The sequence below is a fragment of the Tarenaya hassleriana genome, unplaced genomic scaffold (assembly GCF_000463585.1).
Source record: "Tarenaya hassleriana unplaced genomic scaffold, ASM46358v1 Cleome25, whole genome shotgun sequence".
In the NCBI taxonomy this organism is placed as follows: Eukaryota; Viridiplantae; Streptophyta; class Magnoliopsida; order Brassicales; family Cleomaceae; genus Tarenaya; species Tarenaya hassleriana.
In genome coordinates this window covers 1,987,981-2,014,691 of record NW_010965775.1, presented here as the reverse complement: position 1 = coordinate 2,014,691, position 26,711 = coordinate 1,987,981, and the positions used below count along the sequence as shown (strand labels likewise).

Below are 26,711 nucleotides of genomic sequence, written 5' to 3'. Positions count from 1 at the left end.
GAGCTCCGGTATTGAGAGGTGACATCAATGCCGGAGTGGGGACACGCCTAGCATCGAGAGGTGCCATCGATGCTAGGGTGGGGTGATGTGTTCGGGCGGAGAAAAATAAAAAGATACTTATGCCGGATTCCGAGTGTGTGCGGAGTAGATGGAATCCGAGGAGAGAGGTGGTTGTGCTACGCACATGGGGAGTACCTACCTACGCATGGTGCGCGTAGAGACGATTTGACGGACTCTGTCCTGCGACATGTCGTACGGCCGACTTGTCGTACGGACTTGTTTGTGATTGCTGCGTACTTACAGTGATTTATGTATTCAATTCCTGTTTATTAGAATATTAGTACATACACACATATATCTATATGTTTGTGCTTTCCCTGGCACCATGAGAATGGAACTCCGGGTTACGCCCGAGTTCACTCTCTAAGCAATTAGCTTAGGACGTTGTTACGCAACGTTTCAGGTCGTGAGCAACAGTAGCCGAGGAGCGGACATCGAAGACTGGTGTGACCTGCCGTGTGATCATGTATAATTATTCTCTACGGTACAATTACGTTTTCGGGGAACGGTTTGTGTTATATCGGTGGTAGACTTTTATGGTTTGTAATAATGTGATACTACCACTGTGTATGTATAATTATAACTGGAATAATGTACCGTATATGTATGTAAGAAAGTTTCTTCCGCTGAACTCTAAAAATAAAAGTTTAAATTCCCGCGGATTTTTTGGAAATGCGATTTTTATTTTACTTGTCCATGTGGCGCAACTTGTATTGCGGGATACGGGTTTCGGGTGTCACAAGTTCCATCCGCAATGGGTCAAGAATCCGGCCGTGGCTCTATGGCCGAGGACCTCAATCTGTGGCGCCCATTTCACTATCTTTCCCTTCTCGTCCAAATTTCTCATCAACCCTTCCGAGATTGTTTCGGTCCAGACAATGTCTCGGATCGAACCGGGCCTTACCGCCCACAAGAAGGGCTGGTCGCATCTGCTTAATCCCCAAGCGATCTCCATGAACTCGGATTCGCTGATCGTTGCTATGCTTCCTAAGCTTACGTAGATCACGGATTTGTCTTCTTGCTTGTCTAACCATGGAATGCAGGTCTCGTCAGGTGCCAGCAAGCTGCTGGTGGAGCCGAGGGCGGAGTGGCTGTGAAATGGGCCAATTGGGAAGATCGGGACAGGAAAGGTTTCACGGCATTGTCCGAGAGAATCTCGTTCGAGTTCTTCACAAGACATGAACACGAGGCCTGAAGATGCCTTGGTCGTTTCAAGCATCTTGAGCAGTGATTGATCGAGTAATTCGGAATCTCCCCATAGAATTCCGGAGAGATCTTTCTTCTTGAGTGGCGGGAACTCTGGAACAGGCTCCTCTGCTTCGGAATCTGAAACAAAACATCCGCAGAAAAGTGAAAAGAACATCACTAGTCTTGTCTTCTCGTTATCCAAGCTGCCAGGTGTTGTTCGATAGCAGGGTCTTGAAGGTGTAAAAAAAAAGAGGAGAGTTCTTCGTTTGATTTGGGAATTAGGGTTCTTTCTGGGTTTCTTCCTTCTCTGGGATCAAACGGAAAATAATCGAAATCTTGACATGGGTTTGACGTTTTCTAATAGAAGACTATGTCTTTGGGTTATTTCCGGTTTAATTGGTTTAGTTTGGTTAAGTATTTCTGGTTTAATTTTCTGTTTTGGTATTTTTGAATTTCAACTTGTATAAGAACGCATTTTTCAGTTTGGAGGAATATACGGAAAATTTGGACAAATTGATTTTCATTCTCTCTCAAAGATCCTCAGGTCTTTTTCATTATGGTATCAAGAGCCCGAACGATCTTCAGATTCACTTGATTTCTGAAATTGTTTGTGGTTTACGATGTCGATTCCTGAAGATTTGTTAGAATCTCATATCAATTCAGCGCCAAATTCATCATCCGCGATGAATTCATCACTCGATCCATATGCAAATCCTCTGTATCTTCATGCAGCGGATTCTTCAAGCTTCATTTTAGTCAAAGAGCAGCTTCTGGGAGAAGCGAACTACAATGTGTGGTCCAGAGCCGTTATGAAGGCTCTAAATGCGAAGAACAAGCTCCGTTTTGTTCTCGGCAAGATTCCTCGACCAGAAGACGATGATGATGATTCTCCATGGATGCGATGCAACGATCTGGTAACTACCTGGTTAACGAATTCAGTTTCATCTGAAATTCGTACTCAGATTTTATATTTGGATTTAGCTCCTGAAATCTGGAAAAATTTGGAGAAGAGGTTTAAGCGTACCACTGTATCAAAGGTGTATTCTGTTCAGCATCAGCTGGATTGTTTACATCAAGGATCACTATCTTTGAATGCTTATTATTCTAAGCTTAATGCCTTATGGGAAGAGTTGAAAAATTATGTCTTTGGGTTATTTCCGGTTTAATTGGTTTAGTTTGGTTAAGTATTTCTGGTTTAATTTTCTGTTTTGGTATTTTTGAATTTCAACTTGTATAAGAACGCATTTTTCAGTTTGGAGGAATATACGGAAAATTTGGACAAATTGTTTTTCGTTCTCTCTCAAAGATCCTCAGGTCTTTTTCATTATTTTCTCCCATTTTTTATGAAGACCAACAATTATATCCAGTAACCGAACCCTAAAAATCCAAACTTTCTTTCATTGTTCGCGTAAGATTGAAGCTTGGATTTCGACGAAACCACAAACACACGCACGAGAATGGAAAGCATCATCATACCTTTCACCGGAAAATACCCTTTACGGCGAAGCTGAGGAAGAGACAGATGCCGAAGAAAGAAAGTGACTGTGTACGTATTGAGAACTAATCTTGGGAGATCAAAACTCGCTGCTACCGCCTGAGTGAAAAGCCATGCGTGATCATCGATCAGACAGTTAATTCTCCCTTTCTCTATCTCTGAATCGCTGGACGACAGCAATTCGGACAAGCAATCGCGGAACGGCGATTCGCAGTTGCGATTGAGAAGCGAAAGGAGAAGGGCAACGTCGGAAGTGGAGGCCTCTGTTTCAGACAAGCCATCGGAGATCTGTAAGAAGGTGAAGAGAGAGTGGTCGGAAGGTTTCGGCGGCGCGTTGAAGCGCGTGTGGATTACAACGATGGAGAAGCCTTTGGAGCGGAGGATATTGGCGAGATCGAGGGTAGGGTTTATGCAGCCTTGTAATGGAAGTGGAAACAGAATAATTACTTTTCCCAGTTCATCGTTTTTCTTCTCCATTGAAGCTTTCTTCTCGCTTGCAAAACCAATGGATAAAGCTGATGGAGAATGGTGACAGAGAAAGAAATTACAGTCCATTGATAAGAAGCATTTGTGTTCGGTAGTGTGGCAAGAAGACGACAAGGAAAGATTAGGACAACTGACAACAATTAGTGGTGTTTGTTTATGCCTTAATCATAAAATCCAATGCAGACAACGGAATTTGAAGAAGACGAACACAACAATTTTGAAAGATTTGAACATGGAAACAGAAGAATCTTTAGGGCAGGAATGATGATATATGATCGACCAGATTATCAAGAGATCTGTAGGATGAGCCTCCTTGTTTGACAGATCTTCCAACTTCGTCTTTCAACAAGCTCATCCTCTCTCGGATCTCGTTTCCTTCGGATTCCACCATTAGCCTCTTGACTGCTCGCTCGATCTCCCTTCTATCGACCCGATCTTCCAAATGGATCCCAACCCTCCATTCATCACTGATGAATCTCGCGTTCAGCATTTGGTCCCAAACGCGAGGGAGGCATATCATAGGGACCCCTTCGCATATACTCTCGACCGTCGAGTTCCATCCGTTGTGCGTCAAGAACGCTCCCGTGGCTCGGTGCCCAAGAACCTCTTGCTGTGGCGCCTATTTTACGATTTTGCCCCTCGTCCCGACTCTTTCCATGAACCTTTTTGGTAGCGGCTCGATCCACGTCGAGCCACTGACAGAACCAGGCCGAACCACCCATAGAAAAGGCTGGTCGCTGTTGCTTAGTCCCCAAGCAATCTCCAAGAACTCCGGCTCGGTAATGCTCACTTTGCTCCCGAAACTCACATAGACAACCGATCTGTCCACTTGCCTGTCTAACCAATGAACGCAGGTCTCGTCTGGTGCGAGCAAGCTGCTGGAGGAGGCCGAGAAGTAGCTGTGAAATGGGCCTATGGAGAAGATCGGAAAGCGAAAGGCTTCACCGCATCGAACCAGTGAATCTTGGTCGAGTTCTTGGCAAGACATGAATATGATCCCTGAAGACGCCTTGATGTTTTCAAGCATCACTGGCAGGGATGGATCCAGTATCTCTCCGTGTACGGCCAAGAACCGAGACAGATCCTTCTTTCTGAGAGGCGGAAACTCTGGAACAGGGTCATCTTGTTCGATCTCTGAAACATAACCAGACACAGAGCTAAAGCACAAAGTGTAATAAAAAGACTGAAAATGAAAGATCAAAGATCTCAGAAGACCATGCCATGGACTTGAAGATATTCTTGACGACGTCGGAGCTGGGGAATGAGGAAATGGCCAAGAAAGAAAGTGACTTTATAAGTGTTGAGGACAAATCTACGGAGACCAAAACACTCGGCCATTGAAAGAGTGAAGACCCAGTTGGAATCATCGATCAGACAGGCGATTTTCTCTTCGGTCTTGTCCGAATACTCGGATGACGACAGCAACGTAGCCAAGCATTCTCGGAACGGGGACTCGCAGTTTCTGTTGAGGAGCTTAAGCTGAAGGGTGACATTCTTAGTACGGGCTTGGGCTTCAGACAAGCCGTCGGGGATCTGTAAGAAGGTGAAGTGGGGATGGCTCGAAGGGTTAGGCGCGTGGAAGCGCGTGTGGATTACAGTGACGGAGAAGCCTCTCGAGTGGAGGATCTTGCCGAGCTGAATCATTGGGCTGATGCATCCTTGTAATGGAAGTGGGAAGAGTATAACCCTTTGCCGAATCTTGACCTTCTCCTCCATTGATATAGCAGAACTGCTTCTTCTTCTGTGAACTTCTGTGTCTTAATTATAAGAGGTCTCTCCATAAACAGTTGTGTGTGTGTGTGTGTATATATATTATATTCACCACTAGACGATGACGATGGTGATGATAATGAAGATGATGAAAGGAGACAAAACTATGGCTGTATTTTGTGTAACTAAATGATTTCCCAACTTGCAAAAGAAAATAATTTTAAAAATACCATAGCTTTATGCCGCTATTTATAATCCTGTACCCAATTGAATTTTGGTTTAAAACGTGTGCATGATATAATATGTTTTCCCCTTTATCACATAAATATTACGTGGATTTATATTAATTAGTAGATTAAAAACTTCTATATTGATCACCTTATATTGATATAAGATAGTGTGCATATATATATATATATATAAAGATACATCAAAATAATATTTTTTATCTACGTCTTTTAAAACCAAGGTGTATGATATATATATATATATATATATATATATATATATAAACCATCTACTGTCTTCGGATGGACTAACGGGCCTTGGCCTTGGGCCTTAAGCCTCGTGCCTCTTCTTTGGTGGCCCATTATATGTTACAACAAGCCCAATACATTGGTCCACATTATTTTTCGGTTCTAAAAAAATCTAGATCCATCTGCTTTTTGCGTTATCTTCGGTTTAATTGGAATTTAAATGTTCGTTTTCAAGAAAATTTTTTAGGGTTTTAGGTTATTTTTATATTCGATTACATTCGAATTCTGTACTTTAAAAAAAAAAAATCGATTCTTGATTCGAATTGGGTAATTTGATATTGGGTTTACATGAATTAAGTTTATATATAACCCAACCGAATATCCACCCTTTAGTTACTGATTCGAATTTAATGGAAAATACATTTAATTTATTCAAAATGAAGGAAAAGGATACAAAAAATAGAAAGAAGACTATAACGAGAGAATATGAGGAATTAAGTTTCCGAGCGTACAATACGATGAGCCTCCTTGCCCGAGGCATTCCTCTGCCGTCTTCTTCATCTTCCTCATCCTCTCTCGTATTTCCGAGCTCGCCATTAGAACCCTAATCGATTTCTCTATCTCCTTTCTCTCGATCTTGTTCTCCAAATGCAAGCCTATTCTCCACACATCGCTTATATACCTCGCGTTCACATTCTGGTCCCCGAAAGACGGCATACATATCATCGGAACGCCTTCGCATATGCTCTCTAACGTCGAGTTCCATCCACAGTGCGTCAGGAATCCGCCCGTTGCCCCGTGCCCCAAAACCTCGAGCTGAGGCGCCCATCTCACTATTTTCCCCCGACCCTCGAGACTTTCGACGAACCCTTTCGGTAGAAGCTCGATCCATTCTGAACCACGGACTGAACCGGGTCGGACCATCCACAGGAAAGGCTGGTCGCTGTTGCTTAGGCCCCAAGCAATCTCCAAGAACTCGGATTCGTCGATCGATGCGATGCTTCCGAGGCTTACGTAGATTGTCGAGTTTGGCAGTTGCTTGTCTAACCAGGAAACACAAGTCATGTCCTGTGTCAGTAAACTGCTCGATGATGCTGAAACATATCTGTGGAAAGGTCCTATGCAGAAGATTGGAACTCCTGGAAATTTTTTGTGGATTTGATAGAGAGAATCCATTTCGAGTTCTTCAATGGTGTTGAATATGATCCCCGAGGAAGATTGCAGCGCTTTGGACAGGCTGCTTAGTAGTTTGTCCAATGATCTTGGATCCTTCGTCTCGATCCATGGAAGATCTTTCATTCTGAGTGACGGGAACTCCGGAACTGGTGACTCTGCCTCGGATTCTACAATGTGAAAATCAAGAAAGCGATGAAAAAAAAGGGGTACAATCATGGTGGGTATGAGTCGGGTATCCGAGAAATATTAGGGTATCGGATATTTATACACGGATTCGTAAGCAATGGGGTCGGGCATCCGAGAAAATGGTCAGATAACCACGCGCTCATACCCGATCCACGGGGATTAATACATAAAAACTACTCGTCCCCTACTCGCATTGACTCGGGTATCCATGAGCATATGATTTTCGGGTATTTATAGTATGATCTCTACTTTAGGAAAGTGTACGTACCTTGCAGAGGAAGGTACCCTTTCTCACGCAGAACATGAAACTCTGCGAAGGGGACAAAGGAGCAAAGGTTACTTGTCCGGAGAACGATCCTCGAGATTCCGATCTTCGCGGTGACATCGGCAGTGAAGTACCAAAGAGCATCCACGACCACACAACTGGCGCCGGATTCTTCGGACAAGATATCTCTCAAGCAGTCAGCGAAAGGGTCAGCGCACTTGGAGTTGAGGTCGTGGAGAAGCTCGACCACGTCAGGGTTCGAAGCCTCGTTTTCGGACAAGGCGTCGGTTATCTGAACGAATCTGAAGTCGGGGCAGTTCCAAGAGATTGGGAAGTTGAACTGCGTGTGGATGACGGTAACGGAAAAGCCTCGGCGAAACAGGATGTTGGCCAGCTGAAACATGGGGTTTAAGTGGCCTTGCAAGGGGAATGGAAAGAGCACAATCGCAGGTTTTGTTCCTTTGTTCTCCATTTTCGCTTCTGTTCTATTCGTGTTTGCTTTGTTACAGTGTTATTGTTATATACATACGAGATGGAGCAATACGTCAGTAAACTATACGTCATATTATGATAAATTAATTGAATAGAACGGTCCATGAATTATGATTAATAATTGGGGGGAGATCACGTGAATCGGGACATTTAATTACGCGTACTTGCATGGTGTTTTTTTGTATTTAAAGAACGACCAAGACCATGTGGGGATGCCTTTTATAGAATTGTTATATATATATATATATATATATATATATACACACGATATTTTAATATTTTTAAATCACGATATAACGCCATCAAAACATTAAAAAAATACGGCTAATTTTTTTTCGCTAAGCGAATGCTGTTATATAGCGGATTGTTTTATTATACCAAACGGTTTTTGAATCATTTGAAATTGTTAAATACCATACAACGAATCGGATATTAAAAAAAAAACTATTACATGATGCTAGCATCTCAATTATTATTATTTTTTTAAAAAAAATTTGGCCAAGCTAGTTAAAATTAATTGTGTTCTGAGTTCCTCGGTGAGAAGGGATAACGTGAAAAAGTCTAGAAGCAATTTGACTTTGATTTTTTTTTATTTGAAGTGGGTTTTAATAAATATTTTTAAAATATGTATATATATATATATGTGTATATAAAGAGAAAATGATCAAGTAGTGACTGACTTTATTGTATAAAACTCCAAAACAGGTCGTTGACTTGTCGTTTTTGGATTCACGTGATTTATCTATTTATTTATTCAAAATCTTAATGCGGACTTTGCTAACCAAATAAATAGCTTCTGCACCAGCCTCCTTTTTTTTATTCTAATGTTACAAAAATATCTCTCGGTTCCCATATTATTTATATAGATATAGTTCGTCTTTATCCAACAAAAACTCGGATCCTCGATTGTTTGTGATCGAAAATTAAAAAATTTTCTGATGTATTTACAAATGAAATAAATAATTCTTTAAAATACATTGAAACTTGAAATCGCAAAAACTTAGAAAAAAAAAAAAGATAAACAAATACAAAAAAAGTCCAACCTCCATACCAAAAAAAAATCCAACAAACGAAACCAAACTTATATAACCGGAACTCACCAATTAATTAAACCGGATGAAATCCAGCTAAATCAGCCGAACAGTACAAATTATTCCACGAACTTTTACTTACTACAAATTATAATATAATATTTACATTATATATCATATAATATATGCAGTAGTTACGTTTTATAAATTTGGATATCATATTTCAGAATCCATACATATTCCCTTTTTACACTCTCCCACTCAAGCCATCAAACGTAGTTATAACCAGAAGCCCCAAATAAACTATGATATTTCAAATGTTGATATCTAGATAAATTGTCAATTATTATAAATACCTAATATATCATAAATTTATATATAAATATTAAAATATATAACCAATTTATATTAAACTTTATCCGATATATATATTGGCCCCTCGCCTCATCACTTTTTCACCCACCCTCTCGGTCGGTTTAATCCGTAATCATCCGAACATTTGAAATATCTAAAAATATCCAAAGTTTGAATATTGAAATAATACGAATCCAATGATAAGCTCTAAACACTAGATTTAGAATCGAATATTCCAAATTTCGACCGTCTTCAATCTGTTAAAAAATATATCTATGAATGTGAGAGGATTCTAGTTTACCCATGTTGTTTTCTTTATATTTTCTAATTGATATAATTAATATTCTCCTAATTAATATAATTAATTAACTTTAACGAACGAATTAATATATTCAAATTTCGAATTTTAGCATATCATAAAATTAATGAGGAATCAAATCACTCGAATAACAATATGTAACCTCCCAAAAGACGTACATGAGATCATGGACTGGTAAAGGTAAAGTTGTTAATTACGGCAATTTTATTTTATTTTATTTTCACATATATGATGACACGTGTCGACAAATGAAGGTATCAACGTGTCAATCTTGGATCTTTGACTTGGCAATAAAGACAAAACACAAAGCAAAATAAGCTCCCCATTTTCTTCCTCGCTCGAGTAATCAGCGTATCGTCTTCCTCCCCAAACACAGACGATTCGATCAAACGCGATCTCAAATTTACTCTTCATTGTTCCTTCTTAGCTCCAACAATGGCGGAGCCAAACCCTAAGAATTTCCCCATCCTCTCCTATGTATTGGCCCGTTTACCCACCTTCGGCTCCAGATCATCCTCCTCGAGCCCTACCTCGCCGTCCTCCGCCGCTGCCTTCGATGTCGAGCGACAAAATGCGTCGCCGAAATCCAATCCGTCTTCGTCGGCGACTCAATCGATCGAGATCGTGACCCAGATGCCTCACCTGGCGCATCCCGATGTGTTGGCATCGATGACCAGCGCGATATCCGACGTTGCCCAGACGCGATCCGTGCTTCGAACCCTAGGTCCGCGACCCGATCACGAGACCGTCGACAAGGCCCGCTCGAAACTCGCAGATATCGAGGCATCGCTGTCGGAATCTTTCGAGGAGATCGCGCTGTCGCCGACGGACACCGATGTGGTGGCGAAGGAGCAGAAGAGGCGCGAGACGGTGGATCAGGAGAAGACGTGGTACAAATCGATTTTGCAGCTCGACGAGCTCCACGAGGCGTACGGGAAGCTGTTGAAGGAAGCGGAGGAGAGGTTGGTGAGGATCTACGAATCGGCGGAGAAGGACGCTGCTGCGGCGGCGGCGGAGGAGAACGCCGCGACGGAGGAGGTCAATGAGGAGGTTGTGGGTATACTTCAGCACGCGTCGGCGAATCCATTGGAGCGCGTTGATTTGTCTGGGAGGAAGCTGAGATTGATCCCCGAGGCATTTGGGCGGATTCAAGGGTTGCTTGTTCTTAACCTGTCGAACAATCAGCTTGAGGTGAGGCCTTGTCTCTTCTAAAAAGAGATCAAAATCTCTCTATTCAGGTTTTGGATTCCGCGATTTATCTGATTCTTTCGGTTGTTAAGCATCTTAGAGGTCGTAACATTGAGTTGAAAGATGAGGAACAGGATCAGTTATCAATGGTGCATTCATTTGGTTTCTTTACTTGTCTGTGCTCTCTTTAATGGCGATATGGGTTTCCTTGGGGTTGAAGATAATGAAAATCACTCTCTGATTTCGAGTTTAGTGTTCCAAAAAGGCGGTCTTGCACACAGAGCAGTTTCAAGAACTCGGTTTTTGTAAATCATAGAGGTAGATTCGTTGGCATTACATCAAACACTGTCGTTTGAAGAATGATTCCGATGGGTATGCAGAGATATCAGCTTTGTGTTACCGCCAGCATTTTGATTGTGGCTCTGTGCTTCAGTGCCTATTTGTCCAAGAAACATGAAATCAAGTAACTCAAAAGCTAACACCTCATCCACTAAATTTAGCTATTATAAGAACAGGGTAAGGTTTTATCTTTTGCTTGATTGTTTCTGTGATCTAGTTCTGTTCGCTTTTTTTATGCCCTTGTTTCGGGGCTGAAGTGATCGAGAAAGACGTTGAAAACTCGGTTGCTCCTGAAGATCTTGCCTTTTTTTTTGCATCTCTTTCCTGACCCTGGTTATATCAAACAGGCCATTCCTGATGCAATTGCTGGATTGCAAGATCTTGTTGAACTGGATGTTTCCTCAAATCTTCTGGAGTCATTACCCGATTCAATCGGACTGTTGACCAAACTGAAAATTCTCAATGCCTCGAGTAATAAGCTCACCACCCTGCCTGATTCCATCTGCAATTGTGGGTAAGTTCGATTATTAGTTTCAAAGTTTAATTCTTTTCTCACTCTGCATACGAGTTTCGTTGTTAAAACTTGCGGTCCATTTCCATGCATTCTGTAGGTCGCTGGTCATCTTGGATGTGAGCTTCAACCGTCTCTCGTACTTACCGACCAACATCGGGTTTGAGCTGGTGAATCTAGAAAAGCTTCTGATCCATCTCAACAAGATCCGATCTCTTCCGACTTCAGTCGGTGAAATGAGGTCTCTACGTTACCTCGACGCCCACTTCAACGAGCTATGCGGGCTTCCAAATTCTTTCGGTATGCTGACAAATCTCGAGTACCTCAACCTGAGCAGCAACTTCAATGACCTGACAGAACTCCCGGCCTCGTTCGGAGAACTCATCAGCCTCCAAGAACTCGACCTGAGCAACAACCAGATCCACGTCCTGCCCGACACATTCGGGTCACTGGCGAGCCTGACCAAGCTGAAGCTGGACCAGAACCCGCTGGTGATGCCGCCGGAGGAAGTGGTGAAGGAAGGGGTGGACGCCGTGAAAATGTACATGGGGAAGAGATGGATCGGCATTTTGGAAGAGGAGGAGAGGAAACTGAACGTGAAGGACGAGATGGAGGAGACTAACACAGGCTGGCTCACTCGAACCACCTCCAAGTTGAAGACCTACGTCTCTGAGGTCTCCGAGTATCTCGGTTCCAAATCTCCGAGAGACCCTTACCTTGACCAGCAACTTTGACTTTTTTTTTTTTTTGCATCGTACGCACCGCTCTCGAGATCCGGAGGGAAGCAGTTACGAAGACATGAACTCTCTTCTGTCCCGAGTTCCTGAGTTCTTGGGATCCTTGGTTGGCTCTTGGTTCCTGAAGAGACAGAAGAACCGGAGTGAAGTGAAAGATTTGAAATTTTGTTCCATTTGATCTGTTTATTTATTTTTTGGACCGGCAAATGCCCATTTACTAATGTTTAGTTAATTAAATATTTAATAAATGTGATGCGTGTCGTCCTCTTGGATGAAATTCTTTACCTTATACGTTATTTGTTTATTTTGTAACAATTCGTTGGGAAAATGTCTTTTTTTTTTAAAAAATAATCAATGTGTAACAAAGTTCTTAGGTTTTAGATTTTATTTGTATTCAATTTGAATTTGATTACTTTAGTATTAAAAATCATATTTAATTAATTTGAGGTTTAAAATCATGCGGAAACAATTATAGATGTTTTTTTTTTCAGTTAGATGATTCAATTTTATATATTTTATCTATATCCATCCCTAATTGATTTTCAAATTCAGCACCAGTTTTGTGGGGTTCAAAGGATTCATGACAAAACAAAAATATTATATTTTATATTAAATCGTGTAGACAGACAAAATCCACAAAAAATCCCCAATGCTTTAGAACAGAATAAAATACAGAGCCAAACGTGCGTTGCACATAGTTTGCCAAATTTAATTATATTTTATTATTTTATACTTATTGTAACAAAAAATATAGAAAATGACAACATAACAAATTACGGCGTTGAATTCCATGCAAAAAATAACAAGTTAATTTAATCATAACTAATAAAAAATAATTAATTTTATATGATTTATCGATAAAATTAAGTAATATAAAAATTATGTTTTTGAGAATCCTCTATATAATCTCATGAGATTACGATGTGCCATCATTATAACCGTGAAATTCGTAATCAACTTTTAAAAAGCTATGTTTGTATCGTGCCAAATTAAATATTTATTTTGGACTAATAAGAAATTTTAGGATTTTAAAGTTTAGATGTTATTTCGTGAATTCTGAATTTTTTTGTTATTATAAATTTTTAATATTTATGTTTGTCGAAACCTATTTCTAAAATGCCTATTTTGGATTTAATGCAAACTTTTGAATTTTGTAATTTAAATATTACAAAGGGTATTTGCATTATAAAGAAAGTTTAGACAATTTCCATAAAGAATATTTAAAAAGAAGAAAATGTAAAACAAAAGGTCAAAACCCCGATAATTTATAACTCATTTGCAAAAATAGTCCAGTTTATTATTAGTATTTTGGATCATAAATTCCTTGTATGTATGTATGTATGTATGTATGTATGTATGTATGTATGTATGTATGTATGTATGTATGTATGTATGTATGTATGTATGTATGTATGTATGTATGTATGTATGTATGTATGTATGTATGTATGTATGTATGTATGTATGTATGGTTGGAATAAATTACAATTAACAAATAATTATATACATAAATTTATAATTGGCAATATTAGATTTGTTAATTTTTTGTTATTATCTGAAGGAGAGATCCTGCCGTCACAAAATCAATAAAAATTAGGTATAAATCAATTGATATCCAAATCCAATGACTTTTCTATATTTTAAAACTCTTGATATATAATATTCATCTATAGGTTTTCAAATATATACCTTGCATGATGGCAGAAAAAGAAAGAATACATTGTATATGCAAATAAGATATGTTGCGTATGTATATAACTTTTATTACCTCTATTTCCGCCTATTATCTTGAAATTTCAAATTGATAAAAAAATATTTTATAAAAATAATGTTTTTTTAACCTTGCTTTAAAGAAATGAAACTCCTTGGGAAAATTTTTTAAAATTATTTCCATGCGGTGAGTTACGGGACAAAAAAATTACCAAATAAATTTATACGACCGGTATACATAAAGAAATAATAAATTTCATATGATTTGGTCCCTTTTTCTGCTTGTAAGGCCATTTAGTTTCACCTTAAAATAGTGATACCCAATTCCAATTCTTCCAATATTTTCATTAGAATCTTTCAACGTTAATAAAATCAATCAATTTAATAAATAAAGATTAGATCCTCTCACCCATGTCAAACAGTAGTAAGTATATATATACATACATATATACACACACAGAAGAGAGAGAGAGAGACCGTGCGGACACGACAAAACAAAAGCCTCCCACGTTTGCGGTCGGTTGGTGGTGGCGAATGTGTCTTTCTCTGAATCATCTCATAATCCGATCAAAATTTCATATAAACACAGACCAAAGAAAAAAAAGCAAAAAACCATAAACTAAAGTTAAAACCCCAAAATAAAAACTGAAGGCGGACTCGATTAATTCATTTTTAAAAAAAATTTAATCATTCCATTTTTTAAAACATCGAATTCGATTCGAACAATTAAATCCGTTCAAATATTTATTTCCGATCAAAACCCAGATCGCAAAATCCGATTTTTCAGCTCTAAATCATGAGAAAACTGTGTCCTAATTACAACCTGGAAGATGGGTTGGAGACAGTTCTCGAAGTTCCGATGCCAGAAGAGCTATTTGTGTCAACCAAGACAAAGCCATGGAACAACATGAAGTCCTACTGGTCGAGACCCGGCGCCGCCTCAGCCGCCGGAAACATGACGCGGCTCATCGGGGGCCGGAACGCCGAGATTCAGCTCCTCCTCGGCGTGGTCGGAGCTCCGTTGATCCCTCTCCCCGTCCAACCTCACAACCATCACGATTATGATGAACAACCCATCCACAAACACATCAACGACCAACCCATTGTATAAGCGAGCTCCGCCTCCTCCTCCTCCTTCCTGATGTTTTCTTTCTTAAGTGTAGTAATAGGACTGTTATTCTGAACAGGAGATGTCAATGGCGCGATACATAGTGATGCAGTACATAGCGTCGGTGGGAGGGGAGAGGGGATTGGGAAGAGTGGAGAGCATGTACGCGATGGGGAAGGTGAGGATGGTGGCATCGGAGTTCTGCACAGGGGAAGGGAGCTTGAACAGCAAGATGGTGAAGGCGCGTAGCCTCAAGAGCGGGGGCGGAGAGGTCGGAGGGTTCGTGCTGTGGCAGAAGGGCATCGAGCTATGGTGCCTGGAGCTCGTCGTCTCCAACTGCAAGATCAGTGCCGGGAGCGACGGGAAAGTGGCCTGGAGACAAACCCCTTGGCACCCTTCTCACGCCTCTCGCGGCCCCCCTCGCCCTCTTCGTCGATTTCTTCAGGTAACCCATAATTTCCGAAATCGAAATTTCAAATTTTCACTGTAAATTGATTGAAAAAGAAGCATGGAGTCATAGATTTCCACTTGGATTTTAACAATAAGCTTTTTCCTGGCCACTGATTTCCACAATTCTTTTACTTTTTTCTCTTCCTTGACTGTTGCTAAAGAACTTTCAATCAAAGCTCCTTTGGTGTTCCCATGTCTTTTTTCCATAATTTGCTGTCACATTTATTCTCTATCTCTTTTCCTTTTGAAAATGACAATCCTAATAAATAATAAATACCAAAAAATATATTTTTTAAATTACTTAAAACATCTAAAATGACATATATATTAAAAAAAACAAAAAACATTTTCCAAACGGCATGTATTGAGAAACAAATATAGAGTTTAAGTTCTGATTCTCATGATTTATGGATTAGAAATTAATCAATATATCACAGTGATACGGGGAAAAAATATAGATTCACACGTATAAATATAATGTAAAAAAACATGTTTTTATGTGAAAAAAAATGTTGAAACAACAAATAATGTAAAAAAAATGACATAGATGATGAATCTTTTGAGGAAAAAAAAAACAGGGTCTTGATCCAAAATCAACAGCGGATCTGTTCGGAAGATCCGTATGCATGGGAGAGAAGAAGATAAACGAGGAAGACTGTTTCATACTGAAGCTGGAAGCGGAGCCGTCGACGCTGAAGGCAAGAAGCAGCAGCAACGTCGAGATTATCCGACACACGGTCTGGGGATGTTTCAGCCAACGGACGGGTCTCCTGGTTCAGCTCGAAGACTCCCATCTCCTCCGGATCAAAGCCTCTGACGGAGACAGCATCTTCTGGGAGACGACGATGGAGTCTCTCATCCAAGATTACAGGACCGTGGACGGCGTTCAGATCGCCCACGCCGGCAGGACCTCGGTCTCCCTCTTCAGGTTCGGAGAAAACTCCGACAACCATTCTCGGACGCGGATGGAGGAGTCGTGGGAGATCGAGGAGATTGACTTCAACATCAAGGGCTTGTCCATGGACTGTTTCTTGCCGCCTTCCGATCTCAAGAAGGACGAGGAATCCGACTCGGGTTTGGCGGCTGACAACGAGAGGCTGCCCATGCAGATCCGAAGTGCTTCTCTGAGGATCAGTTCCACAAAGATTCTGTCCATCGTGGAGGAAGATGACGACGACGGCGAATCTGAGGACGCTGAAGAAATGCAATGAGAAAGAACTCAGATTCTTGATTTCTTGTGTACATAAGTTTAATTCTTGTTGCAGAGATTGAAAGTGCAGCAGCCACTTTATAGAATCTTTTTTTTTATAAGGTATGAGAGAATCTTTTTTGTTTCTCTGTGTTATCTGTAAATCGATGAACTTCTTCTTCAGGTTTTAATATTTTGGTTTTTATTTTATTTAAATTCAACAGCTCTAGAAACTGTGTTTTAAATTAAAACAGGGTTTCGGTTCAGATCGGTTATTATAATCCCATAACTGAGCGGTTCGGTTAGTGTAAATAACCGATCCATTTCGGTTAACCGATCAAACCGATTATAACTAAAAAAAACTATAGGGTTTGATTTTTTTAATGTAAAAATGTTGAATGGGAAGAAATTTTTTTAAAAACTGAAAAATTGCCTATCAAATTTTTTAAAAATTGAATTTTCTAAAAATCTGAAAATCTACTTTAAAAAATCAATTAAAAACCAAAATTTACATTTTTTAGATTTACAAATTTATGAAATCTGAATCAAAAACTAAAAATTAAAAAAAAAACCATAAACTAAAGTTAAAACCCCAAAATAAAAACTGAAGGCGGACTCGATTAATTCATTTTTAAAAAAAATTTAATCATTCCATTTTTTAAAACATCGAATTCGATTCGAACAATTAAATCCGTTCAAATATTTATTTACTAATCAAATTACCCATCTAACGTCCGGTGTGTTTGTGGTAAAAATATATTAAATAACTAATGCGAATGCATAAAACTGGCGTTCAGACATATCCCTGAGATCGCCGGAAGCTTCCCGGCTCCCGCGACGAGATATTCACGCTCTCTTTGTTCGTGTTGTTTGTTCTTTGCTGTTTCCGGCGAGTTTTCCCTTTGGGTCTCTGGAAAATTTCCTCGAATTGCTTACTAGAACCGTCTTTTTCTCTCAATCGCGTGATTGTTCATTGATTCGCCATTCTCTTCTTCCATATCGCGATTAGGGTTTCGATTTGATTTTGTCGAAAAGGCTCTCTGGGTTCGATTCCCTCGGCGGTGAGAGTGCTGATTTTGTGTGTTCGAAGATCGCCGACGGCGACTTTACGTTGAAGAAGGATTTTTTCCGGCGAATGTAAGGGAAAGCTTCCGACGAAGTCAGAACATTTAGATATAGTACTTTACCATCAATGCCTCTCTTGTTTGATATCTCCCTCTTTATCTCTTGAACAGATCCTGCGTTGTTTCCCCCGAAGTGAAGCTGATTCACAAGATCCATATCGATCTAATCCGATCAAAGAAATGTCGAAATTCAGAGACAGAATGGAGGATTTCAAGGATTCTGTCAGGAAATCCGCCGTTTCCATGGGTTATAACGAGGTGGATTCTCTGTCTCATCCCGTTCGATCGCGATTCTTTGATTTCTGGGTTCATGTGGTGTGAATTTGATGGATTTGCTCGTGGAGTGTTTCTAGATTTGTTGTTTGAGTCTCGTTTGGTTGTGATTTATCTGCTTCATTGGTTCTACCTCGCAGTCGAAACTGGCGGCAACAATGGCGTCTTTCATCATACATAAGACGAAAGAAAGGTCACCCTTCACGAAAGCGTCTCTGAAAACGGTAACTTTCGACTGCTTTTCTTTCCGGGCATTAGCGAATTCGAAAATCTGGCAGAAATCTGGATTGCGGGATAAGTTTTTTTATGGTTTGGACCGAGAATAATCATCGGTTGAAGGTTTGCAATGTTGAACTATTCATATGGTTTGTTCTCTTCAAATGCTGGTGTTGCATAATTCAGCTGGAAAGCATCAAGGAGTTGGAACAGTTTATGTTGAAGCATCGGAAGGATTACGTCGATTTGCATCGAACCACTGAACAAGAAAGGGATAGCATTGAACATGAAGTAAGTAATAGGAGCAACGCTCGTTCTAAATTTTGAAACTTTATGATTGTAGTATGAGTATCCATTGAGATGCGTCGTATTGATCCGTCTCGATTTCTGAATACTCGTAAAGGTACCTTTGAACTCCTTAGATAGGATGGAATTCATAATTTCATATTTCTCTCTAATGAATCTTACATGTATTTATTCGATATCCAGAACTAGGTGACGCCTGTGTTCTGTAACAACATTTTCGGCCTTTTCTCTCAGGTTACCATTTTTATTAAAGCATGCAAAGAACAGATTGATATTCTCAAGAACAGCATAAGCAACGAAGAGACGAACTCCACGAGCTGGCTTGGCCTTAAGGCCGATAGCTCCAACGCTGATACTATCGCACACAAACATGGAGTGGTATGACATGATTATGCACCGATGATTTTGGGCAGTCATTGGTTTTTTTTTTATTTTCCTTCGCCGTCTTATACCATCTCGATTACCGATGTCATTATACCTTTCTTGTTCAGGTTTTGATTCTGAGTGAGAAACTTCACTCAGTCACTGCACAGTTTGACCAGCTCAGAGCCATCCGATTCCAAGACACGATAAACCGGGCAATACCCAGAAGAAAACCTAAAAGAGTTGCCAATTCGGTTCAGCCAGATGCTGCAAGCTCGAGAAATCTTGAGTCCCGAGAACCAGAAGAACTTCAGAGCCAGCCTCTTAGAGTCCAGCAAGAACTTCTAGATGATGAAACACGAGCTCTTCAGGTAACAAATACTTCTATACGGTCTTCAAAGTTGTTTTCTGAAATCTCCTGAACCAGGAACTTTTCGGATTTTTGCAGGTAGAGCTAAGTAATCTTCTAGATGCAGTTCAACAGACCGAGACTAAGATGGTGGAAATGTCTGCACTGAACCACTTGATGTCAACTCACGTTCTACAACAAGCGCAACAGATTGAGTTTCTGTACGAGCAGGTCAGAACTCTATTAGCTCCTTCTCTCCGATATACGATATTCCGATACCGTTTTATTTTTTATGGCATTCGACTACTGTAAGTTCATACACGAGGAAATGCACTTCTCCTTGCTCAAACCCATTAGGAGCTTTGGTTTATGAATCAATCTTTGCGGGTTTTTGCGCCATTTTCCTTGCGTGAATAGTGACGGCCGAAACACGTGAATGCAGGCGGTTGAAGCAACGAAGAACGTAGAGCTCGGGAACAAAGAGATTTCACAAGCGATCCAACGGAACAGCAGTAGCAGGACCTTTCTCTTGCTGTTTCTGTTTGTTCTCACCTTCTCGATCCTGTTCTTGGATTGGTATAGTTAAATATGCCACATTGATCTCTCTTTTAGTTAAAGTTGCTCTGACCGAAAATGCAAGCAACTTCGTGTACGTACATTGATGTGAGAGAGACTAGGAAAATGCTCCGACAACATATATGTAACTTTGTATTCAGATCACTAGGTTATGATCTTTTTGTCAAGGCTGGATGTGGGTTTCCGGATTTAAGTTTTTTGCGGGTATTCGAATACCCGGGACTCGGCCTACGAGGTCGGGTCCGTTCTCGTAGCTGTTCGAGAAACTCGAGAGGGTGAGGCTAAGGTTGGATTCACCGAAAAATTCGGATTTTGGGTATGTGACCGAGATTAGAGGTGTCAATTTTGTTTTGAGGTCCGAAGTTCAATCTGGTCCAAAAAATAACGGACTTCAGACCTAAATATCCCGGTACAAAAACTTTTGAACCATATTTAGATCGGGTTTTGAATCCGTCCGAAAGCATGAATTTTCAAAAAAAATTAATAAAAAAATTAAGTTCCAAAGAACAAATTTAGCAATAAGGTCCGATCCGAACCCAACTCCAAAATTTATAAGATTGGGCTTTGGGTTTGGTTATTTAGGTCCGAAAAAATCGGACCGAACCCAAAACTGAACCCCTGGAGCCGAGTGGCGGTTCGATTTGGTCCGATTGACATCCTAAGTCAAACATCTGCCACTCTTTTTTTTATGTATAGTGGGAGAACCTGCCCTACCGTCTTTCGCGCCAGACACTGGATCCCGTAGCGGCTCCCAGCCTAATGGACCGGTTGAAAATGACATCACACAACATCGCGGACAGTAAAATCCCACTCCCACGGATACGAGTGTACAACAAACATGTAGGAGGTAAATCAACCGTAACTAACAAACGACAGGTGAGTGGTAATAAGTCAAACCGTCAACCTCTCGATATATTATTGACGATACTCATTCTCGCTCCTACCTTTTTGTTTTTCTAACCTTAACCATACATAATATATGTGTACGATATGCTGCATATTTTCGTAGATAATATCTTGAAGCCACCAATGGAGTCAACATTACTTTTTTTTTTTGCTAAATTAATTTGGTGGATAATCACCAAGTCAATGCTCAATTGCCGGAATATGGACAGTGCTCCTTGCATGACGTAAATATCATATGCGCCTCGAGTTTTCTTGTTTTTTTTTTTTCTCGGAAATTTTGCATGTATATATATATATATATAATATGAAAACTTTATTTTATTTTTATTGTTATTGTTATTTTTATACTCTAAGAAAACGCGTTAACCAGTATTTGTTTTCTTTTAATCATTTGAGCATATTATTTTCAATATATTCGAGGTTTATGGAATAATAATAATCTATGCCCTTTAAGACTTCCAATTCTACAGAGAAAATATGTTCTTTTTTTTCTTTTGTAAGTTCATATGTTATTTCTTAATACATAAACTTACCTGAAACTGTAATTTTGGGGGGTATATTCATTTCCATATGTATATGTAAACAGGCGATGATAAATGGTTTAATTTATTCAGTCCTTAATGAAAATCTCTTTTGTTTGTTACATAACCATTTTAGAGATAATTTTGTACATTTATATTCTATAAAATAATTAGAAGTCAAAGTCTCCTTTCCTTCGATGCCACTCGTATCTACGTTCTTTGATATTTCAAGGAACCAACAACTAAAGGAAATTAGAACTTATATTATATATATATATATATATTGAAATTACAGTAAAGAAAATGGGCTTACAAACAAAAGTACATCACACACCATAATCATGAGGATTATGAATCCATGAAAAAATCAATTTTTTTTATTTTATTTTAAAATTAATAAAAAGAGTTGCTGCAGCTTTAACCAAGATCCCTCCTTTCGCAGCAGAGAGGAGTTCTTCTTCTTCTTCTTATCGAAATCTTCATCTCCTTTTGTCTGTTTTCAGCATTTCCGCGTGTTTTCATCGTAACCCAGTCCTGTATTGATTCGATGGAATAACAGAAACTCCCAAATCTCTGTCCGGAATTTCTTCCTACCGGCGGCCAGATCGATTCCTTTGGCGGCAGAATCCGCAACTCCCCAGTTCGTAAAATTTCGCGGGGGTTTCGGATTTCTCCGGACACCATCGACCAGATCGATCGATATCCATTGCTGTAAACCCATTTCCGAGGAAACCCACGAGGAAGACTACAATGAAGATGGCGGCGAATGGCAGGTTGTTCACAATAGGGCTCGTAACGTCATGGTATTCGTCGAACATTGGAGTTCTGTTGCTGAACAAGTACTTGCTCAGCAACTATGGCTTCAAGTACCCGATCTTCCTCACCATGTGCCACATGACGGCGTGTTCGCTCCTCAGCTACATCGCCATTGCTTGGATGAAGATGGTCCCTATGCAGACGATCCGATCCCGAGTCCAGTTCCTCAAGATCTCGACGCTCAGCCTCGTTTTCTGTGTGTCGGTGGTCTTCGGGAACATCTCCCTCCGGTTCCTACCTGTGTCGTTCAACCAGGCGATCGGCGCCACGACGCCGTTCTTCACCGCCGTGTTCGCTTACCTGATGACGCTGAAGAGGGAGGCATGGTTGACTTACGTCACTCTCATCCCCGTCGTCACCGGCGTTATCATTGCCAGTGGGGTAAATTTTTTGCATTCCCGAACTCAAAATTTTTGTTCTTTGAGCCCTGTTCCTGTGGTGGCTATCCACGTTTCCGTATGCGTATTGAAACGGGTTCTCGTCCGATTCGTCATTTCTGTTGGCGATTGAGTCGATACGTTAAGGTTTGACGAAATCTGTGACTTTTAAGTTCATGATTGGCCAATGATAGATGTAATAGGTCTGAATCTGGATTATGTTTAGCTTCCTGGATTTGTCTCATCGCCTTCACCATATGAACTCTTATGTTTTACTAGGGGAATAGTTGTTCATGTTATCTTATGTCAGCCACAAATCCTCACTTTGAAATCCCTCTGGTTTATTTAGGATTCCATGTCGTAATCTCTAATCTGATTTTGTTTTTTTGTATTCATCTGTCCCTTAGGGTGAGCCAAGTTTCCACCTTTTCGGATTCATCATGTGCATTGCAGCTACAGCTGCAAGAGCGCTCAAATCAGTGCTTCAAGGAATTTTGCTTTCTTCTGAAGGGTAAGAGAAGGAGATGATTATATATATATATATATATATATATAGGTTTGAAGTTCTTTCCTGCAAAAGAGTGTTGTTTGGGGATTTGGTTGCTGAGAAAGCCTTTGAATTTGTGTTGAAGGGAGAAGCTCAACTCCATGAATCTCCTCCTTTACATGGCTCCCATTGCTGTCGTGTTCCTTCTGCCGGCTACCCTTATTATGGAGAGAAATGTTGTCAGCATTACACTTGCTCTCGCAAGAGACGATTTCCGAATAATTTGGTATCTTCTGTTCAATTCAGCCCTTGCGTATTTCGTGAACTTGACCAATTTCTTGGTCACCAAACACACCAGCGCCTTGACACTTCAGGTAACCTCCGTATCTCTCCCAACATTCAATCTTTTTGCCTGCATTTTTATTAGTGGCATCTTTTGCTGAAGATCCCAACTTCCTGTGTCAAAGAGCATACACATTCTAGTCGGATGAATCCAGTAGCATTAAAAAAACCCCTAATGATTTGCTTATCGGTATCGGACAACTCCTTCGATGTTTATAAAGTCGTAATCTTGTGTGTGACCCATCAGCTATTGACAGAAGGACCCTTTTGGAATTGTATCACATGTTGCCTCTCCCCAACATCCCCTTGTTGTAAACGTTTTTAGCTGTTTCTTCTCTTCCATCAGTTTCCATGGACCACTTTCCCCTACTCGAGTTTTCTTGTTTTTTTTTTTTCTCGGAAATTTTGCATGGAACTTATAGGATATCATCCATGGTTTCATGAAAATGAATCGGCATGACAGGTGCTAGGGAATGCCAAAGGCGCGGTGGCAGTGGTGATCTCGATTCTAATATTCAGGAATCCCGTCTCAGTGACTGGAATGCTCGGTTACGCTCTCACGGTCTGTGGGGTGATTCTTTACAGCGAAGCCAAGAAAAGAAGCAAATGAAAAGAAAAAAACCGACACCTGAGTTCATCATTCCTCCATATACTTGACTCTCTTCATTTCATATATATATATATATATATAGATATATGTTTTTATATTTTCTTCAATCTGGGAAAAAAAGGGGCAAGTCTCTTTGCTGTTGTGAGCAAATCCTTACACAGCATCCCCTTGCTCTTCTGCCTGTAATGGATGGGCGCCTCTCCTCTTAACAAAAAGGAAGCAACACCAGAAGCAGAGCACAGAGGATGATTGCCCAAAAAAAAAAAGAATTTAGAGGATCTCCAAATAAGTGATTCTTTTTCTTCTTCTTTGATTCCCTTTGGAATTCTCTGTTGTTTTGATTGTAGGTTTGTTCTAAGGGTAAAGAGAGATTTAGCCATTTTGATTCATTACGTTTTGGGTTAATTAATTAATGGAAAGGGCTAAGGATTTTTTCTTTTTCTTTTTTTTTGCATTTATTCAGGTTGTTCTTGCATCTGTGATCTGCCATTGAGCAACATTAATCAAACACAACTGTATCGTAAGATATGTTCCTTAAATCTCAGGTTGTGTTTTCTTTTTTTTGGGTGGGGGGTCGTAGGAGAATCTTCAAGCAGAGCATTCATCAGTTTGAGTCTGACGAGAGAGAAAGGATAACTAAAAATGGAAAGAAAACCAAAGCCAAAAATAGAAATCAGACAGGAGAGTTCTGTCTGAAACATGTCTTGTCGTCATGTTTCAGAGAGAGAGAGAGAGAGTTGGGACATTTCACTGAAGTTGTCGAAGTGATGATGAGATGAGATGAGATGGCTAAACCAACGGTCCAACCACACATTTTTACTCCAACATTCATTCTTCTGACCAATTTCGACTCGACCCCCTCTCTCTTCAACTTTTCGATATTTGGTTTCCGTTTGGCTTGAAAATAATTTGGTTCTACTGTTTCAGTTTTACAAAAATATTTATCAATCGGTTATTATATTATATTCGAATTCGGTTCGTCTTCGATTCCAAATCGATCATGTTTCGGTTTTTATTAAAAAAATTAGATTTTTCTAAGACAATTTAGATTTTTGTGATTTTTTTTTAAATTCGGTTCGATTCTGTTTAATTTTAGAAAATTTGATTTAAAAAAAATATATTAAACTGGTTCGATACTATTCGATTCTGAATAACCGTAACAAAACACTCATCTTCTAATATCAACGATGAATTTCGAATTCAAATATACACATATACTCTGAATAAATGCTGGATTGCAAATTGGAATAAAATTCTAACACAAAATTTTAAAAATGAACCTATTAAATGATAGTCACCTTCTCAAAGAACCTAAAATAATCAAAATAACGGAAAATGAATATAATTTTAATAAAATAAAATAAAAAAACAAATTAAAGATCATGAAACCGAAATATTTACCAAAAATATCTACCCTACTAGTGATAATGATCGACAAATATTGCTGTTTTATTTTTGTTTTTAGTAAGCAATTAAATTTTGTTTCAAAATGGGGATTTGACTTTTTTATTTCTATACGCTATGCTAATTAGTGATTTGCCATTTTACATAGATGCAATTTTCATATCATTTTTATGGCAGCACATTGGACCGACCAAAAACAGTATAAAATCGCCTCTCTGTCGTCTAAAATGCTCGTCGAAATCTAGAAATTGTTTCCATAACTTGCCCTTCGAGAAAAAAGGAATTTTGTCCTCAAACCGGATTAAACCGGTCTAAACCGATACGAACGGGCCAAAATCATTTGCGGCCCAACCCGGTCCATTATTCCGAAGAAAAGCAAGAAAACCTCCGTTTCGTGCGGCGCAACTGCGAACGCCAAAAAAAGGGAGAGATCGAAGAAAATCGCGATCGGCTTCGTAAAAGCCACCGTCCTGTTTCACGCCCCAAACGCTGTCGCTATTTTCCCGGTAACGTTTCCTTCTTCTTATTCTTCTTCCGCTTGGACGACCGCTCTTGATGCCCTCCGTTGTTCGTGACCCTTAATTCTCCGATTAGGGTTTCATCCCATTCCCATTCTCGCGTTTCGATTGGACTTGTGGGCCTGTTTCTTTTTTGTTGCTTGCTCTGTCTGAAACTTGACGTGATTGTTTGTGCAGAGTGTTTGTGTGTATGTAATGGTGTATGCATTCACTTGCGTTAGTCTTAGAACATAGAATACATATGTGTCTTGATGAATCACTGTGTGATTTACGAATGTATTATACATACACGCACAATGTATATATACACATAATGTATTCCAGCATTGATATGTCTCCGAGGTTGATTCTGCGGTTTGCATTCTGTGTTAGTTTCAAGGTTCTATGATCTTCTAAGGACATTCAAACTTGATACGAGAATTCTGTCATGTATTTGCTTAATCTTTCTCCATAGGATGCCTTTTGTATAAATGAGTTCTCTTTTTACATGTAGTGAAGAAAAGAGATGAGGGCTAAGGCGGTATGGGACCCCGATATTCACAGAATATTTGTGGATTTATGCGTCGAGCAGAGGCTGCTGGGGAATAAACCCGGAACGCATTTCACTAAAGAAGGATGGAGGAATATATTGGAATCCTTTCAGGAGAAGACGGGAGCCAATTACGATAGAATGCAGCTCAAAAACCATTGGGATACAATGGGAAGGCAGTGGAAGATATGGCGTAGGCTTGTCCAGTGCAGTTATATGAAGTGGGATCCCGAGACTAACACGTTTGGGGCCACCGATGAAGATTGGGACAGTTATTTACAGGTTCGGTGAAATGCCTGACCGGTCCAATCCAAATCCAACTCTTGTTACCTTGAAGATTGGTGTTCTTATGGCTAACGTGCTTTGTCATGTGGCAGGATAACCCCGATGCTGGGCAGTATCGGTTGAATCCTCCTCTGTACCTCGGGAAACTTGAAATGATCTTTGTGGGTAACGATGTAGATGCCACGGATGATGAAGTTGCGGGAAAACACCTGGTTCCTCGAACTCAATTTGTGAAATTC

General features: G+C 39.9%; 7 protein-coding genes and 1 pseudogene across 7 annotated transcripts in view; 5 read left to right on the top strand and 3 right to left on the bottom strand.

Moving 5' to 3' along the window:
* The window catches only part of LOC104816689, a 5,148-nt pseudogene extending 1,928 nt beyond the window's left edge, over positions 1 to 3,220 (bottom strand).
* A 142-nt stretch (positions 3,221 to 3,362) lies between these two features.
* LOC104816569 (UDP-glycosyltransferase 76C4-like) lies at positions 3,363 to 4,958 on the bottom strand. The gene is given in 2 exon segments (XM_010545454.2): positions 3,363 to 4,361; positions 4,445 to 4,958. Coding segments are annotated over 2 exon segments (1,383 nt in total). The 5' UTR covers positions 4,946 to 4,958; the 3' UTR covers positions 3,363 to 3,479.
* An 863-nt stretch (positions 4,959 to 5,821) lies between these two features.
* LOC104816568 (UDP-glycosyltransferase 76C2) lies at positions 5,822 to 7,518 on the bottom strand. The gene is made up of 2 exons (XM_010545453.1): positions 7,046 to 7,518; positions 5,822 to 6,758 (listed from the first exon to the last, which is right to left on the bottom strand). Exons 1-2 carry the CDS (start codon positions 7,512 to 7,514, stop codon positions 5,887 to 5,889), a joined length of 1,341 nt encoding a protein of 446 aa, XP_010543755.1. The 5' UTR covers positions 7,515 to 7,518; the 3' UTR covers positions 5,822 to 5,886.
* Positions 7,519 to 9,575: 2,057 nt separating this feature from the next.
* LOC104816567 (plant intracellular Ras-group-related LRR protein 1) lies at positions 9,576 to 12,290 on the top strand. The gene is made up of 3 exons (XM_010545451.1): positions 9,576 to 10,429; positions 11,113 to 11,279; positions 11,377 to 12,290. The coding sequence occupies exons 1-3, from the start codon at positions 9,674 to 9,676 to the stop codon at positions 12,008 to 12,010; spliced, it is 1,557 nt and encodes a 518-aa protein (XP_010543753.1). The 5' UTR covers positions 9,576 to 9,673; the 3' UTR covers positions 12,011 to 12,290.
* Positions 12,291 to 14,477: 2,187 nt separating this feature from the next.
* Positions 14,478 to 16,680, top strand: LOC104816566. Its single transcript, XM_010545450.1, has 3 exons — positions 14,478 to 14,828; positions 14,911 to 15,276; positions 15,860 to 16,680. The coding sequence occupies exons 1-3, from the start codon at positions 14,520 to 14,522 to the stop codon at positions 16,490 to 16,492; spliced, it is 1,308 nt and encodes a 435-aa protein (XP_010543752.1). The 5' UTR covers positions 14,478 to 14,519; the 3' UTR covers positions 16,493 to 16,680.
* Positions 16,681 to 17,262: 582 nt separating this feature from the next.
* Positions 17,263 to 19,870, top strand: LOC104816565 (syntaxin-81). Its single transcript, XM_010545449.1, has 8 exons — positions 17,263 to 17,607; positions 17,706 to 17,852; positions 18,008 to 18,091; positions 18,270 to 18,374; positions 18,624 to 18,767; positions 18,881 to 19,123; positions 19,201 to 19,332; positions 19,544 to 19,870. Exons 2-8 carry the CDS (start codon positions 17,775 to 17,777, stop codon positions 19,685 to 19,687), a joined length of 930 nt encoding a protein of 309 aa, XP_010543751.1. The 5' UTR covers positions 17,263 to 17,607; positions 17,706 to 17,774; the 3' UTR covers positions 19,688 to 19,870.
* A 1,612-nt stretch (positions 19,871 to 21,482) lies between these two features.
* On the top strand, positions 21,483 to 24,178 carry LOC104816563 (probable sugar phosphate/phosphate translocator At3g11320). The gene is made up of 4 exons (XM_010545448.2): positions 21,483 to 22,301; positions 22,705 to 22,808; positions 22,930 to 23,158; positions 23,590 to 24,178. Exons 1-4 carry the CDS (start codon positions 21,855 to 21,857, stop codon positions 23,734 to 23,736), a joined length of 927 nt encoding a protein of 308 aa, XP_010543750.1. The 5' UTR covers positions 21,483 to 21,854; the 3' UTR covers positions 23,737 to 24,178.
* A 1,380-nt stretch (positions 24,179 to 25,558) lies between these two features.
* The window catches only part of LOC104816562 (L10-interacting MYB domain-containing protein-like), a 2,731-nt gene continuing 1,578 nt past the window's right edge, over positions 25,559 to 26,711 (top strand). The window contains exons 1-3 of the mRNA XM_010545447.1: positions 25,559 to 25,646; positions 26,152 to 26,469; positions 26,565 to 26,708. Coding sequence (XP_010543749.1) covers positions 26,164 to 26,469; positions 26,565 to 26,708 — 450 coding nt within the window. The 5' untranslated portion in view covers positions 25,559 to 25,646; positions 26,152 to 26,163. The remainder of the gene's footprint in view (positions 25,647 to 26,151; positions 26,470 to 26,564; positions 26,709 to 26,711) is intronic.

What these genes read in the sequence shown, in the direction of transcription:
- LOC104816568 (XM_010545453.1), bottom strand. Translation starts at nt 7,514, where the DNA reads ATGGAGAACAAAGGAACAAAACCTGCGATTGTGCTCTTTCCATTCCCC. An exon ending in AGGGTACCTTCCTCTGCAAG is followed by an intron (nt 6,759 to 7,045) that starts GTACGTACACTT and finishes TTCACATTGTAG; the next exon opens with AATCCGAGGCAGAGTCACCA.
- LOC104816567 (XM_010545451.1), top strand. Translation starts at nt 9,674, where the DNA reads ATGGCGGAGCCAAACCCTAAGAATTTCCCCATCCTCTCCTATGTATTG. An exon ending in TGTCGAACAATCAGCTTGAG is followed by an intron (nt 10,430 to 11,112) that starts GTGAGGCCTTGT and finishes TATATCAAACAG; the next exon opens with GCCATTCCTGATGCAATTGC. An exon ending in GATTCCATCTGCAATTGTGG is followed by an intron (nt 11,280 to 11,376) that starts GTAAGTTCGATT and finishes TGCATTCTGTAG; the next exon opens with GTCGCTGGTCATCTTGGATG.
- LOC104816566 (XM_010545450.1), top strand. Translation starts at nt 14,520, where the DNA reads ATGAGAAAACTGTGTCCTAATTACAACCTGGAAGATGGGTTGGAGACA. An exon ending in ACATCAACGACCAACCCATT is followed by an intron (nt 14,829 to 14,910) that starts GTATAAGCGAGC and finishes TATTCTGAACAG; the next exon opens with GAGATGTCAATGGCGCGATA. An exon ending in CTCTTCGTCGATTTCTTCAG is followed by an intron (nt 15,277 to 15,859) that starts GTAACCCATAAT and finishes AAAAAAAAACAG; the next exon opens with GGTCTTGATCCAAAATCAAC.
- LOC104816565 (XM_010545449.1), top strand. Translation starts at nt 17,775, where the DNA reads ATGTCGAAATTCAGAGACAGAATGGAGGATTTCAAGGATTCTGTCAGG. An exon ending in GGGATAGCATTGAACATGAA is followed by an intron (nt 18,375 to 18,623) that starts GTAAGTAATAGG and finishes CTTTTCTCTCAG; the next exon opens with GTTACCATTTTTATTAAAGC. An exon ending in TTGAGTTTCTGTACGAGCAG is followed by an intron (nt 19,333 to 19,543) that starts GTCAGAACTCTA and finishes ACGTGAATGCAG; the next exon opens with GCGGTTGAAGCAACGAAGAA.
- LOC104816563 (XM_010545448.2), top strand. Translation starts at nt 21,855, where the DNA reads ATGAAGATGGCGGCGAATGGCAGGTTGTTCACAATAGGGCTCGTAACG. An exon ending in GCGTTATCATTGCCAGTGGG is followed by an intron (nt 22,302 to 22,704) that starts GTAAATTTTTTG and finishes TCTGTCCCTTAG; the next exon opens with GGTGAGCCAAGTTTCCACCT. An exon ending in ATTTTGCTTTCTTCTGAAGG is followed by an intron (nt 22,809 to 22,929) that starts GTAAGAGAAGGA and finishes TTTGTGTTGAAG; the next exon opens with GGAGAAGCTCAACTCCATGA.